At 42.7% G+C, this 16,936-nt stretch overlaps 1 protein-coding gene across 1 annotated transcript; it reads left to right on the top strand.

The window, feature by feature from the left end:
• Positions 1-1,019: 1,019 nt before the first annotated feature.
• Positions 1,020-15,809, top strand: ubap1lb (ubiquitin associated protein 1-like b). The gene is made up of 6 exons (XM_050052877.1): positions 1,020-1,072; positions 5,278-5,395; positions 6,132-6,731; positions 8,813-9,022; positions 14,500-14,601; positions 14,711-15,809. Exons 2-6 carry the CDS (start codon positions 5,291-5,293, stop codon positions 14,843-14,845), a joined length of 1,152 nt encoding a protein of 383 aa, XP_049908834.1. The 5' UTR covers positions 1,020-1,072; positions 5,278-5,290; the 3' UTR covers positions 14,846-15,809.
• The last annotated feature ends 1,127 nt before the right edge of the window (positions 15,810-16,936 follow it).

Consider the following 16,936-nt stretch of genomic DNA (forward strand, 5'->3'; position numbering starts at 1 on the left):
AAGGTAAAATGAATTACTAAATGCTTTACAATAAAAAAAATTCATTAAAAGTAGCAAAAATACAGAACAAGAGGTGCAAAGATAAAAATATTATTCAAAATGATTTAAGTCTTTGAACACTCCTGCACACTGCTCCTGCTCAGCTTCACAATTTATTACTAACACTAGCGCGTCGGTCCTCCTGGACGTTCGTCAAGAGTGTTCAACACCATTATTTCCAACATTGAGCTTAAATAGAAACTGCCCCACCCATTTCACAGGTGTGCACAGGTGTGAGGGAATTAATCAGCTGTGGGTGTGTCTCTCAATAATTGGTAACAGCCTGTGCATCATGTGTCACATATCCCATTAATGAGAGAACAATGGAACAAGAGGAACATGGGAAAAAACTCAAGCTCCTCACACAATAAAGGCCACGTACGAGATTATTTACAAAAAAGGTTGATTTTATGAACCAACACATCGGCCTGGCAGCTTTCATTAATCATTTAAAATGATCCTACATTGTATATTCTCATGCTGTGTATCATAAATGGGTCTTGTTGAGATCCCAAAATCCATTACAGCATGACATGCCATCTCATCATTTAATCCTTTGGGAGATGAAGTTTGTAGATTAAATATCCAGTAGCCTACACTTGTTCAATGTTTCCACCTCTGTCTGGCAGAGGAACTTTTTCAATGCCTCGATATCTAATGTGAATACTGTGACAAACCCAATGTTAGTTTAGGAGTCCGGCATCGGTCCTGCCTTCACACAATAATCACAGAATTATTAATAATCAAAGAACGTTGTGGTATTCTTAAAGATGAGAAGGCGTTTGACTCCAGCTGACGTCACATCACAGTGTTTACACAGTTTGCCATCTGTATCCTGCTGCTGTATAATCCCGTCAGACGTCAGGCCTTTACTCTCTGTTGTTGACAGCAGATCAGCTGATGTGGGTTACTGTCAGTCAGTAGATTAGTCTTCCAGGTGGCGCTCCTTTAATGTAACCAGCAGTGTTGGTCTGAGCTTCACACACACCTGAGAGGATCCTGACTGACCGACAGCAGCTCTGAGACGACACAGGTAAGCTGACATTTGTTTTATTGTGACATTCAAATATAATTTAAATGGGCAAATAGATTCTACAGCTACTGTAACACAAGAAGATTAGTTAGCAGTACATTTTTCCAATTTATTTCAAAGGCATATTATTACACAGAAAATAACACCAATACAAAATGTTCCCCATTACTCATATATATTGATCAAAGCTGGACTTTTCTTTGAGTGAACTGGCAGACAATTGCAAAAAAATTTGCAGTCAACGAAGCTGAATGTGATAACAATAAACTGGAGTTTCACATGTTATAACACTCATACTGTCTATTCAAACATTTAAAACAGGGGTCCTACAGATCCTTAAAAAGTCTTAAAAGGCACTGAATTCATTCATCTTACAACAAGATCTTAACTGGTATTAAAGTGTCTTAAATCAGTTTTTCAAAAAACCCTCTTGCATTAACTTTAACTTAAAAAGTAATTGATGTCAGTTCTTGTTATTTTTGTCCTTTCAGTTGTGTAAAATTTGTCTTAAATTTCATTCAGAGTAGCATTTAAAAAGTCTTAAATCTAACTTGCCTCAAGTCGTAGAGACATTTTTTTTCTGTCATTGCATTGTAAAATCTCAAAATAATTGGTCAGTTTTAAAGTAATAATAATTTACTGAATACCTATGGCACTGACATCAACAAAAAGTCATGTCTTATGTTACAACAAATATTTCTGCAACATTTTCCCCTAACTTTAAGTAATTGATGACAGTTCATGTCTTCTTTTTCCTTCAATTTTGGCTTTTGTGAAATTGGTCTTAAAGTGTTTTCTGAGTGGCGTTCAAAGAAAGGCTTCAAAATATCAAATCCCATTTGTCATTATGTGATATTAGTGATAAGTGTTATTTAAAGCACATTTTTGTTACAGAGGAAAAACAAGTCAGCAGCACAATTTGATTAAACCCAGTACATAAAAGTGAGTAAAATAAAATGAAAGACTCCAAATACAATAAAATAAAGTAAAAACAGTCAAATAAACACATTAAACAGTTAAAATCAAAATTCTTTTTAAGTTTTAAGAAGTGCTTTAAAAGATGTTGCAGCTTCTGATCTTGAGAGATATTAACTATAATGAAAGTTCACAACAAAAGGCTGCAATTTATTTGTTGCAGATTATAAAAATGGGGATAGAGGAGCAGACATTTGTTCATCAGGATGCACACATTTTAAATGTTTCACTCCTCCTGACTGAAGTTGTGATGGTCCTGAACTGGTTCAAACTTTGGTTTGAAGAAGAAGACTTTCTGTCGAAATGTCTGTGTTTCTGGTACTGCCACCCAAGTTGGTTTATTAAATTTACCAAAAGGACATTTGTGAGTGCTAGCATTTTTCCCTTTGTCAAACTATGGTTTGCCCAGCAGCGTCCGCGTGTTCCTGTCGAGCACGTCAGAGACAGTGTGATGAGCTTACAGAGCATCTGTCCTCTCTGCTGCTGTAAGTCCGGGACCATCTGCTTTCTTGGTGTTTTGGTGTTACTGGAGCAAATGTCTGATTAGCTTTCACAGGACAGCAGGGACGGAGGACGCTGAGCAGATTTACCTTGTGCACCTTATGGTTTACTCCCAGTCTTACCCAGACGCTGCAGGCAGAGGTGTGAGCGAGCAGACGGGTTTCTGGGAAAGCAGCTTTCAGCTTTTCTCAGTTGGACCGAAGAGAGTAGAGTTTCTCCCGTCAATTGTCAGTGGAAGAGGAGTAGAAGTGCTCCTGGGAAAACTTTATCTCGTTAACGTGACTAAATTTACCACAAAGTCTGAGAGACTTACAGGAGGCCAGAATTAGAAACAATAGAAGTGAGAGACACCATCTTGCTGCAACTAGCTTCAGACAGATAGATAGACAGAATTTATGATCTGTCTTTAACAGTGACAGAAATTCTCCTCTGACAAGACTCAACAATACACACGATTCACATTCAAAAACACATTTAAAACAAATATAAAAAGGGGACTGTTAAAACAGCAGCTGATAAATGCAGGTCAAAGGTCAGTGTCTATTTCGGATTGTTTAGGGTGGTTATCGCAGAGGGAATGAAGGATTACTTGAAGAAGTTTGGGACTTTGTAGCGTCTGCCTGATGGCAGTAACTGGAAGGAGTGGTGGAGAGGGTGAGAAGATTCCTCTGTGATCAGGGCGGCTTTCCTGATCACTGAGCAGTCTCCTGTACATGCAGCATGGGAACGCAGTTTGAACAAAGTATCCTTGGAAACACACTGTAGCATCTTCACCTCAAATATTAAACCAGAAAAGAGTTACAAGTTAAAGGAGAAGTTAAAAACAAAGTCTGAGATAAGAATCTGTGGTTAAAATCCATCATTAGAAACAGTTAACTTCAGTCTGCTGCAGCGTCCTCACTGGCCTTACACACAGAGAAGCGTGGCATGAATGAACAATGTACTTTTGTGTAACGGTAAATAAAGTCAGTGAATGTTTGAGTATTGAATCTGCACTGATACCTGATTGCACAAAACATCTTGAGTTAAGAATTTCCTTAAAGTCCTATTTTAGGTTTCCACAAAATAAAATGAACATTTTAAATGGCATTAAAAAGTCTTAATGGCACGGACAGTATAGACGAAAGCTAAGTGTGCTGTCATCCATAGGGGGCGCTACAAATGGAGGAAGAAAAAAACAACAAATTTTTATCTTTTACCATTTTTTGCTAATACTATCACTACTGTTATTTAGGGCCACGACAACATAACACAGCAAGGCCTTTTTTTCTGGGTTCCACTTGATCTCTGGGGGAGATAGGCGAGTTATTTGACATCATGTGACCCTGAAATTCGCTGTATCGTTACCATGTCAAAATGACAAAAGCTCTCTGGTGCCCACTCAACCACCACGACACTACTGAGAGGAGTGGATGTGGAGAGATGGGGCATGAAATCAGCAGAAGGAGAGCTCGTCATCGTTACTTCTAAGCAGCCGGTGGCCTCAACAGACAGCTCACAAAGGTTGCATTGATTTACACTGTGAAGCGTTCAAGCTCTATTCAGTAAAAATTAACGTTAGGCGTTCTCATGATGTGTTCAATGTAATCTTGTAAAATGTAGTTTTGGGTGGAGGGGGGAGGCTCGCAGAGGGCACTAAATGTGCAAGGGTATGGAGTTAGATTTGTGTCTTTATTACATGCGAGAAAATAAATGATATGAGAGAAAAAAAAATATAAAATATTTGAGAGAAAAAGTTTTCACACTGATAGCAAAAAATAATAATATTTGAGACTAAAAAAGAGAGAAAGTATTTTGTCATAGAATATAAAAAAAATAATTTGAGATTTAAAAAATGATTTCCGAGAAAAAAAAACTCTCAAATATTATTTTTTTGCTATCAGTGTGAAAACATTTTCTCTCAGAAAACTGTTACTCTTAAAACATTTTTCTTCTCTCTCTCAAAACCTATGTCTTTGCTCTCGTGTCAGGATTTTGCTTTTGCTGCGAAAATAATGTCATGGGCGGGGCCACGTTCCTATTGGCTAGTCTCAATCGAATTGACAGCTGGGTGAGGATCGTCTTGGGAGTCGAATTCAGCTGAATCATTCATCCACCATGGTGGATTCACCGGCGTAGATGCGCTGCGTTATTTGGGAGCGGAGAATCCAATGTTTGGGTAAGATGATGACACAGATGATGAATGACAGCAAAATAATAATATTGGAGAGTAAAAAAAAAGTTTTTTGAGAGAGAGGTTTTTTTTCTTTTTCTCAGAAATCATTTTTTAAATCTCAAATTATTTTTTTTATATTCTATGACAAAATACTTTCTCTCAAAACTTTTTTTAGTCTCAAATATTATTATTTTTTGCGATCAGTGTGAAAACTTTTTTTCTCAAATATTTTTTTTCTCTCATATCATTTATTTTCTCGCATGTAATAAAGACACAAATATAACTCCATACAAGGGCTGCCATTGGCTCACTTTAAATCAACGTTATAAAGGGTGTTCAGAAGAATAACAAGAGAAAGCAGCACAATTTGATTAAACCCAGTAAATAAAAGTACAGTGAATAAAATACGATTACACAAATACAATGAAACAAAGTAAAACTTTTGCTTTAAGTTGCAGAAACCCTGATGTCAGTGTGTGTAGTTCATGTGCCTGCACTGGGGTGTTGGTGACTGTATCAAGAATCAAAAGTCTGTGTGTGTGTGTGTGTGTGTGTGTGTGTGTGTGTGTTGCAGTGCACTGAGTGGGATGGAAGGCGTACCTCTGAAGATGCCACAGGGTGCCTCACAGGAAGTCAAAGAAGACGTTAAAGTTGTTGTCCCTGATTATCTCACCATACTGCGGGACACAGAGGTGAGTGTGCTTTCCTCTTTGTCTGAATGCGCACACAGACTCACCTGTGTGTTTCTCCTGCTGCTGGCTCTCCTACAACCCCACACCTGCTCAAATTGTGTTGTGTTTTCCTTCACGCTTTCTTGTGTACAGTGATACGGTTGATGGGAAAGAAAGTAGTTCCTACGTGAAACTGCTCACAACAAGGTCTGTGGATTATCTCGAGTAATCAGGTCATGATTAGAGTTTTTAGGGTTAACCACCAGAGTGGCGGAAAATGTAAAAGTTTGGTCTTTATGTGCAGCCAGAGGAGAGGCCATGATGTTATTTTTAGCTGCACTTCATCAACCTCTGTCAGCAATAGCATGCTAACGTGCTATGTTGGCTTTAAGCTCAAAGTACAACTCATTTATTTTTAGCTGTGATTGCAGTGTAGCTCAAGGGATGGCAATGTCCGTCTGTCTGTCCTCCACTCTGGTCCAGACTGAGACACGTCGTCGGGTACTGGATGGATTGTGATGAAATGTGGTTCATTATTCATGTTCCCCTCAGGATGAAATAACTAAAGTGACTCCATGGCTTTTTATCTACACTTATGATTGTTCATCATGAACCGGTGTTGAGACGTCCAATGCGATTCCTGGAGTGGAGCCACCATGCTGATGTAGCGAGTGTTTAAGACATGTGACTAGAGAGAAGAGAAAGTTTCAGAGTAGCGGGCCGTTCGTCACTAACATGTTGTTTGTCCATGTTACAGTTTGAGTTCAGTCTGGAGAAGTGGGTGCTAACCGGGCTCCAGAGCGGCTTCACCAGCCAGCAACACCCTCAGCTCTCCTCCTCTTCATCAGGACTGCAGCCATCTTGCCCGCCATACTGGATGATGTTCAGCAGCCCGCAGCAGAGCCGCCTGGCCAGCCGCCACTGCTCCGACTTCTGGGAGCCCAATCCTCGACAGCGCTCCTACAGCCTCAACCCTGCCGTCCTGCGCGCCAAGTTGGCCATCTCCGACTCTGAGGATGATGGAGAGAGCGCCGCAGAGAAAGCCAAGTCATGTTCGTCGGTGAAAGCCAGCTCTGGTGGAGAACGTCCTGCTGCTTTGTGTCAGCGTGCTCAGAGGACAGCACAGAGAGCCTTCGTCCCCGACCTCCTGAACCCTCCGACCTGCCTCAGCAGCCTGCCACACCAGCGCAGGAAGAACCTACGACAATGCTCGCTGTCGGTGCTGGACACGCCCAAACACCACGAGCCCAACACAGACAGCCAATCCAAGAGCCCGTCCCCACATAGGACCCCCACCACCAGAGCCAACACAGTCGACAGGCTCCCGTGCATCAACGACCACAACAACAGATACACAGTAAGAGCGTAACATTTAAACATTAGAGAACAATCACATGTTAAAAGAATGCATCACACTCAGCAACAGGGTCGACCACACCCTTTTTATAAACGTCAAATTTCTGTCCCCTCCTTGCTCAGAGTTGCTTTGAGAACTTTCCTAAATCACTCCTAAAGGCCCTGACACACCAAGCCGACGGTTGGCCATCGGTCAAAGTCGGGCCGTCGGTGAGCGTCTGTCGCCCTAGTTTTTGCGGTGTGTCCCGCACCGTTGGCACTTCGGCGTCGGAGGCTTTTTGGCCAATTGAGCACGTTGAATCGGTGGCGGAGCTTGTCAGTGAGAGAGATCACTCTGATTGGCTGTTCAGGTTTTATTTCCTCGCCCCTGTAGCGAGTGAATCTGCCTGTAGTGAAACCAGGTCTAACAGGTGCTTCCTCCTCAGGCTCCACTTCACTCAGCTGCCCCACAGACCCGCTGCTTCTTCCCACTTTAACCTGAATAACAAACCGGAGCTAGCTGGGAGCGGCTAGCGGAGCGTTAGCCGCAGCATGACCGGAGGGAAGCACAGCCAGTTAGCCTCCGCTAGTCTCTGAGCTAGCCCCGGCTCTCCGTTTGGATCCAACCGGAGCACCGAGCCCTGGTTTGTTATTCAGGTTAAAGTGGGAAGAAGCAGCGGGTTTATCGGGCAGCTGAGTGAAGTGGAGCCTGCGGAGGAAACACCGGGACCGTCTGGATGTAATAGTCCGTGGAGGTGCTGCGGTGCTTGGCTGCACAGATAGGAAACCCCTCGGCTGACAGGATGTACCACTCTGTCACTCCACTACTTAACTTAAACTTTGTTTATCTCATGCATTCCTCGGACTTCCGGTTTCCCCTTTTGCGTTATTTCTTCTCACGCAGGCGCAGAACGTATGTGCTACTTGGCTGTTGGATGTAGTCTTTGTAGTGTGTTAAAATGCAACTGATACAGGGCGACGTGAGGCCACGTAGACGACGCAACAGTTGGCTTTCGTCACCGCTAGTTCTTTGATGTCGGTTTGGTGTGTCCGCACCTTTAAGCTAGGACTCCTGCCTAAAACATTTAAGGCTAAGTGATGAGCTCTCCGAGAATATTCTCAGAATGTTTGTGAATAAGGTTCCTGGTAGTGTTCGAGGGTTTTTAAATCCTTTTCTCTGAAAACAGCCGCTATGAGAGCCGAGAGAGTGAAACAAAATAGTGACATCGTGGGTCAGACAGCTGAACAACGAGCTAAAAGATGCTAAAAGTCTCTGCTGAAATAAGAGTCAGGTGATTTTGGGTTCATCAGTCACTGCGAGCAACACTTTTCACGCATAGTTATTCACACATTGGTAATATTAAAAAAATTTTAAGGGCAACTTTAACACTGAAAGCCAGCGCCTTTACCTCCAAGTGACTGTTTCACTCAAAACACCTGTCATATTGTTACACAGGATATGACCTAACGTTTGAATGACCATGCTGTCACCATGTTAGGTCACCATGTAGTCACATGAGTGAGAGTTTTTAGTGCAGCTCAGTGAAAGCTGCAGTATAGTTAGCCCTTCACTCTGGTCTGCAGGAGCAGACTATGAATACAGCCTAAAGCTTCTGCTGAGCCCTACTATAAATCTCCACACATAAGCCAGAGACAGACAGCACTCACTGTAGCACCGCACACACCCTCGCTGTCCAACACAGCAGAATTAGTTTGACAGTATTTATAGTCAACGTGCTGATGAGTCACTCTTTAAATGGCCTTTAATTCAGCTTATGAATGTCAACACTGTTTGCTGGAAGAGGAAATCAATCCGAACCATTTTTTCCGTTCACATTTCCAAAATATTTCCATGAGATCTGCACTATAAAAATAGACTGTGTAAAGTCCGCTCCCTGAATCCAGCCAGGTTAAAAGAGGTTCATCAGGATTAGCGGGAGGAAGTCCTCTGAAAATGTCTTTCTCAGCAAAGCTGCATCTCAGGTCAAAGCTGCTGTCAGCATTACAGATTCAATAAGACTGACTGCTGCTGTCTTCATCCTCGCTGCCTGCTTCTCTCCTGTAAACACACCCACTCACTACACACTCCTGTTTGTTTCCTAGAAGTCTCTCAGCCCAGACTCCTGTAGAAACCCATCCATGACCTCAGCCGCCCCGGGTCTCCCCTCCTCTGGTTCGGACTCGTCAGTAGAACTCCTGTCAGCTCTGAGCCTGGAGGAGAGAGAGCTGCTGGCCGCCATCACTGCCCGGGGTTACCCCCTCCGTACTGCCATCATCGCCCTGCAGAAGACGGGCCGGCAGACCCCAGAGCAGGTCAGTCAGTGGTGCACACAGTGAGACCTTTGACTTTCTCTCCTTCCCCTTACACTGACTCTGGATCAGGTCACACACAGTAAGAGCTTCACTCATGATCATCTCGGGTCTGACAGCAGATGTTGGTGTGTTGGTGACTCTGATCCTGGAGTGTGGCTGTTTACTTCCTGACTTCACCTTCCCCTCCGACCTCAGTGTCGGTTTTTCACCCTTAAGTTTGTTACTTCACTTTTCATAGTTAGTGTTACACTTATAAAATGCCCAAGGAATCATTCCTAAAACCCAGAAATGAGTCCGCATTTTATCACGTCCAGATCCCTCATCTTGAAGTCGATGTTTCTTTTTGGGTTAGGTGTGCAGTTAACACAAGCTTAAAGCTCCAGTAGGCAACATTGTTTTGGTATAATTGAGTCAAAATGTTATAATATCCTCTAAGCATAATGTAAATCAAGTGGTCTGAGACAAACAGTAGGTTTCTGCACCTCGCCATGGCTCTGTGTTCAGCCTCTAAAGAATCAGTATCGTGCCGATGTGCATCAACCAATCAAAGGTCAGCTCAGACCACTGCGTTCCTACTGGCTGTTCTACTGCATATGCGCGTTCCCGTGCCGCCGGCAGAAGGGGAGAGCAAGCGGCAATGGCGAACAGTGCACCAGGTAAAATAGCTATTCCAGCATTGGCTACAACTGCCTACACGGCTAAACAACCCAAAAAAAGGAAGACAGAACTCGGTTCCCCGGAGCCCCGGAGGGAGGGGAAGGGTGAGGTGGGGCCGGGCCCGGCCGGAGGGTGCAAGGGTCAGCCGTGGGAGCGGAGCTGAGGGCTCTCCGCGGAGAGGGAGAGCCAAGCCTCGGGGGTATGTGCGGGGCGGGCTGCTGCGCGGTGAGGGAGAGCCGAGGCTACCAGAGAGGGAGAAATAGAACCAAGTAGGATAAAATACTCGTGTGCTCATCTGGTAGGAGGGGCTCAGGGCGGAGACGAACGAAACCTAACTCAGATGAGACTCAAAAATCAGCCATTTTCAGGCTTTCTACCTACTGCAGCTTTAAGAGACGTTCACATTTTGTTCTAAGACATAACATATGTCAGGTAATATCCCACTCGTGAATTGTGGAGCTTTTATGTGTTTTAAAAAAGACTATGACACTACAGAACGTCATCACACCTGAACACAGCTCTGTAGCCATGCTGTGGTGGTGATTTGAGTCAGGCAACCACAGTGTAGTTCGTTTATGACCTAATGTTACCTTTTTACTTCTGTTTATTACATTTAGGCTTAAAAAATCATACAAGTGATGTTCATTTGTGAAGATAATCTTGCTGAACTTGACGCTAACCTCCGTGTCGGCCTACAGAAAAACCTCAACCCTGGAGCACTGTATTGTTTCTAGTGTCTACTGTTCATTTTGTATAAAGTGTTGTTGATTAGTTTGATGATCACCTCAGTGTCTTCGATAATTGTTTCCACTGTTAGTCACTCAGTGTAGCCAGGGTTGCCAACTTTGGTCAGAGGCCCGGAGTGAGATTTTACCTTGTGACGTAATATCTGCTTGTGCGTGCGTGGTCATGAACATACGTGGACATGGCGGCACATTTTTTTTTACCGTAAAAGAGTTAATATGCACATGTGGCAAACAGAAGAAATGAGTGTACGTTTACATATTCATATCAAAAGGCCTAAGCCCCACATATGTCCATAGATGCTCAATATTTGTTTTACGGCGCAGATCAAGGTCAGTTTCATCAATCTGATGGCAGTATTGATCATCTGCTTAAAAAATCCAGTAATATGTGACAAAAAGAAAGATTTCAAGGGGTGTTCGGGGGAAAATTCACGCGGCAAAATCCTATTTTCATGCAATTTTATACAGAAATAGATCAATTCAAGGATTTTCAATGACCTGTGTACATTAATGCATATTATGTTCAAATTCACAAAGGTTTCATTACACAGTTAAATGTAAATTCATCGGGAATTTGCTTACCTTGGCACAATTCCCACCAGCAATGTATCAACGACAGGCAACTTCCACGTTATTTTTTTTGTAATCCAATAGGCAACCAGTGTAGCAGACATGGGGAAGGACGAAGTAGCATGAAGTTCAGGGTAGCCCCACGAGACCTAAACTTGCTTTCTGAGAATAGTATGCGGTCTGGTCAAGCCACACAATAAGCTGGAAGTAAAAAAAAGAAAAAAAAAAGAAAGAGTGACATCGATGGTGAAAGAGTGACAGTCACGCCAGATGTGTGAGAGTTGGCAACCCTGGTGTAGCACCAATATTAGCCTAATTTTCAGGGCTAAGCTAACTTTAGGTCGCTGTAGCTCTCTTTTGCAAAATTATTTAAGTGACTGATGTGCACTGTCTTGTGAGAGGGAGCAGTAAAGCTTCATGGAGCTCACTATCCTCATAAACTTGACAGAGCTTTTCTTCACTTTAGTAGCCAGCTAGCTGACCGGCTAACATCAGCAATAAGTTCAGCAGTCACAGCATCCTCTCAGTGACTGTAACTCCAATAAAGCTTCCAATAACTCAGTGAGAGGTCATGAAGAACAAACAAACTGAAATGGTGTGTGGTGGTGTATTTTTCTGCAGAGACTGTATTATTTTCTTCTTATCCTCTGTGTTTGGGACAGTTATGAGTGTGTACCCCCACAATGCTCGGGGCTTTATGAAAAGGAATTGAGCAGGTGCCAGACTGTATGCAGCAGGGACAGAGACACAGCGCGGAAAAAAACACCAATACAGTGAGGTGAAATGCCAAATGAGAGTGAATCTGGGACTGGCTTTTACTTTCACTTTAACTGGTGAGTGTGTTTCCGAATAGTAAAGTATACCTTTAAACTGGAATTTGAATACTGTGCACCTATTGTGTAAAACTGTAAAAACACTGCAGCTATTGTGCATTTGTGGACATATTGATAGAAACACTACAGCTAAGCTTTAAGCCTCAGAGTGGAGAACATCATACAGTGTCGTATTCAGCCTGCATTATAGTACGGAGAGGGTGGAGCTCGTCTCTTTTTCTGTGGTGGTGGGAAATAACCAGACTGTAAAAACTCCCAGCAACACGTGTGACCTCAGCAGGAATTATGTTATTGTGAACTGTCACTGCAAAGAAAAAAGAAATATGGTTTTCATTTCTTCATTTTGGTTATTTAAAAAACAACAACAGGTGCACAAGGTTATATACAGGGCCTTCTACATATGTTCTCTACAGCTTAACAGCAGAAAAGATGCACCAACTAACCAACTGGAGGTGGCAATGAAACCAAAACACAGTATACTAAGCCACTTTAAGCCTCTGTAAAAATAGACCCCAGAGTTTCCACCGCCTGCTCTGTGTGTTTTCCCATAACCTCCCCTCAGAGTAAATCACGAGCTACAGCACAGGGCTGATGGGAAAGTCAGGACAGGGGGACATGGACAGGAGAGAGGGACATGGACGGACACACTGGGTGACTTACTAATATTCAGCGTAGTCTCATAGAAATACATGAAGTGGACACAAAGTCTTAACAACACATTACGTGGTGGTGGGCATCAAAATTATGTGCTAGCAACACGTGGATCTTTTGCTGGGGACACATGGATTAAATTAATGAGTGAGGAAGTTCGCACAGGATGAGTCAAACAAACATGGACTTTCAACCAGGAGACTGCTGTTTGTGCCCCGAGTGAAACCAAAACATAGTTGTGTGATTTTACAGACTTAACATAACTATGCAAAGTACTTTATGTAGGTACTTTACATACCATGCAAAGTACAGAATTTTATGACACTTTTGTCCCATATGTAGTAATTTCTTTTGTTCCCCTAACCGAACCAAGCGCACTAAAACTGCAACATTCAAAAAAGACTTTGCGTTGGCATTGTTTTCATGTTGCCAGCTTGTAATTTTAACACATTTTGTGCTCACTGCCACATAACGTCGTTAATAGGTTGTGTCTAGTTCACAGAGTTCTGTGGGACTGTGTTGTAATATTTGCTTGTTATAATTCTGGTACAATTTAACCCTTTGAATTAAAGGTCCCATGTTGTGAAAAGTGAAATTTTCACGTCTGTTAAAAAATAAAGCAGGTCTAGGTGCAATTTAAATACTGTGAATGTATCAAGACGCTCATTCCACAGAGAAATCCGCTCAGTTCATATTCAGATACTGTGCCTTTAAATGAGCAGCCAGGATTTCTGTGAATTTGTGATGTCACAGCTATGCTATGTAGACCGTATGAAACATAAACATGCTAACTGGGTGCTTTTGTATTTCTCTCTGGAATGTTTTGCAGTGTATGTGAATGACATCAGCTGACAGGAAGTAAACACTGACCCAACTCATTGCCTAGCAGTGATCACAGGCAGAGTCATGTAAGGGTCCATTTTTGAAAACCAGCACCCACCCATACCCGCAAAGCTCAGTCCTGAAGCAGACCCGCTGCCCGTCATTATGTCTAAGTCAAAGTTGTGGTAGTTATTTAAAAGTCACGCGACCCGACCTGCTCCTGTGATTAAACACACACAGGCTACAGTCACTCACATTAAGCTGGGTTCTCCATTCTTGGAAAAGTCTTTCACTGGCTGTGCTCGATCACTGCCAGGTTACGAAACATTTTAGCAGGCATCTCTGTGCGAAGTTTCATGTCTCTACGACATACGGGGCATGACATATGCCCATTCAAAGTTTGCAATTTCAATCGGTGGCTATAGCGCCCTTCTTTGGCCAATTGATGTAATATTGCTTCATTGGCATCCTCCCATGACCCTCTACCACTGTGCCAAATTTCACATGGATTGACCAAGTCAGTGAGGAGAAAAACGTGGAACAGACACACACACACACAGAGTTTTCGTCATTATATAGTCAGATGGGACCTTTAAATTCCACTTAAGCAGCTTTATTACAAAAGAAGCTAATATGCTGTATTTGCTAAGACTGAAGTTACGTGAAAAGAAATCTTAACACAGTGTGGTTTGATTTTACTGTGACTCACTGGTATGTTTAATGGTTTAACAAGGTTTGCAGTCTGATTTCAGATCAGCTCCTGTTAACCCTCATTCCCTCAGTCTGTCAGTCAACAGGAGCTGATGTGGCAGCTGGTAAATCAGTGTAAGAAGAGTTCATCAGCGGGGAAAGAGCTAATGACTTAATGAACGTATTACTGAGCCTCATGCTGGTCAGTCGGGTCACTTTGCTCTCACACAGATTGTGTTTCACTGTGCTGATGTCAAGGCGTGTTTGATTGAGCCTCTGCTGCTGTGCTGTCCCCGGTGCCTTCACTGACATTTTCCATGCAGCGGTATGTCGGAGGACTCATGGTGGTTTATTGATACAGACAGCGGGTAAAGATACTAAAGATACTACCTGTGGAAAAACATCCACAGGTTTAGACTGTTATAATGAGATTATTATAAACAGATAATGAGCTTTGACCAGGTGACAGTGGCCAGATGAATGAATATTCCCGTATGTGTGTTTGCAGATCTTGAGTTACCTGGTGGCGTGTGACCATCTGTGTCAGCTGGGTTATGACACGGTCCTGGTCGAAGAGGCTCTGGAGATGTTTCAAAACTGTGAGACAAAGGTAAGACACGCAGAGAGCTACAACACCACATGAGTCTTCACACCTTTCCTTTAATAGTCAGTTTTATTGAGTAAATTGTATAAAAGAATGATGATGTCTTCCTCTCGAGGCGGAGGAGTTCCTTCATCTGCTGAATCAGTTCAATGAGATGGGCTTCCAGCAGAACGCCATCAAAGAAGTGCTGCTGGTCCATGAAAACCACCGAGAACGGGCGCTGGAGGAGCTGATGATGCGTGTGGCATGACGGCAGATCAACACACACACACTTTACATAACTCAGCTGCAACTTAAAATACTGCAAAATATGAAACCCATGTTGATACGACGCAGAGTCAACAAAGATTATTGTAGCTGAAGATGGACGTGGCCTTCACCAAGGAAAAGTATATTGTTGATACATTACTTTATACAAATGATGATGATGATGATGTGCCCATATTGCACATTTTTATTCCTGTTAATTAAAGGTATACTATGCAGGAAATGTCAGTTACTGTTACAGCTTATATGCGCACTACAAACTGTTGTAGGAACGTTACATTTGTTGTCATGGAAAAAAACAATACTTCAGCAAGCTAACTTATCTGACTGCCGGCAAACAGGCCACATTGCTCTTCATCTCCATCCTCTGCTTCAGTGCTCGCCAGAGGAAGTAACGTCAACCCCAGATTCACTCTTGTTTTGTAACAAGCTTTGCTGTTTTGCCTCGCCATATTGCTTTTTTCGTCACTGCGTCAGACTTGAGATGGGATCACTCCAGACGTGATGCAGTGATCCATGACTTTAAGATAAAATAAACCCTTTTTTGTGCATATAGTTTTGCTAGTTGTGCACTTTTAACTCCGTGGCTCACGTGGTCACTTTGTCTTTCTGTTTTCTTTCTTGTTGTATAACACCCTCGTGAAGCACTTTGTGACCTATGTCTGCGAAAAGCGCAATATAAATAAATTTTACTTACTTACGTTTGCCAACCAGTGTGCTTGAAAGCTTCACTGCTTCATGAAGCTTTATCTGGCCATCACTAGTGAAAACAACATTAGCCATCATGACGCTATCGCAGCTGGTAATGAAGATAAATACACCGCCTCATGCTTCTAGTGTGTCATAAGTAATGATTGAGAGGGATTAAGTTTGTATGAGTCTGTGCTTTGCTTTTTTGTAGGACAAATTCTGCATAGTATACCTTTAAAATGTTGTTATGTTGTATTCATGACGTCTCTGAGAGTAACTAAACTTGTTATCTTTGTAACAGTCTCAAGTGATCTGAGTAGTTGTAACTGTGACAGACTTATTAAAGAAGTATCATGAACTTCCACAGAGGCAGGTTTTTTTCTTTAACTTTCATGTGTCAGCATGATCGCTAACTGCAGGTTTCTATTTTTACTCTACTCTTTTTTCCCTCTGTGTTCTGGCCTTATTTAACCTCATTTCCTCCGATGAAGCCATCTGGGAAACAAACTCTCCTCATGCAAGACTTGTTTTCTCTGAAAACAGGAGTGGGGTCCGTCAGGGACTTGTTCCCACAAACAGAGAGCTTTGATAAACAGCAGCACAACGTATTCTCATTTATTCACTTTAACTTCTCCAAACGACCCCGCTGGTCATTGAAGCATGATTCCATTATTTTTGTAGTTTTGTGTGTTGTTTCTGTCAGTTACCAAATTACTGCTGCAAAGATGGTGTCATGGTGGTCACGACAACAAGTTTACAGTTGGTGAACAATGGAGGAGAAACTGGTGGTAGCGCTTTCTGGAGCTATACGACTTTACAAACCGCAGTTGCCACGATCTCAATAGAAAACAGCAGGCGTGGAAGCAGATAAGTGCGGGACTTGAAACGACCATCATGGAGGCGAATCTCCTCGACCAACTGGTGGTACTCCCCATGACCCACGATCTTTAGGGTCTCATGTACCCAAACAGTTCTCTGTTTATCTGCTGACAGCCTCTACAGACAGTACCCCACATTTTAGGAACTAGATACTGATTAATGTGAAATAAATGAACGGTAGATTGATTAAACAGAAAGGTTAGGGTGAGGAGGTGATTGGGTGGTTGCCTGGCAACAATAAAAAGGCGCAGCAAGTGTTTTTTTACTAGTGGCATTCAATAAAAAGAAAAAAGAAATGCTTTCTGTGTGACTGGGGCCCAAGATGACAGTGTCTGTATCTGGGATATTTTGCCTTCATTTTTGTACTGTTGCATAAAATGGAGGCGTGTCCTCCATCTTTATATAGAATCTATGGTGGTGCACAGTGCAGAGTGGCCATGGCTAACGTTCATTAACCAGTGGAGACCAGAGGGTGGGCGGTAGGCACTGTGTTTCTGCATGTTAA

This window comes from Epinephelus moara, chromosome 1, assembly GCF_006386435.1.
Source record: "Epinephelus moara isolate mb chromosome 1, YSFRI_EMoa_1.0, whole genome shotgun sequence".
In the NCBI taxonomy this organism is placed as follows: Eukaryota; Metazoa; Chordata; class Actinopteri; order Perciformes; family Serranidae; genus Epinephelus; species Epinephelus moara.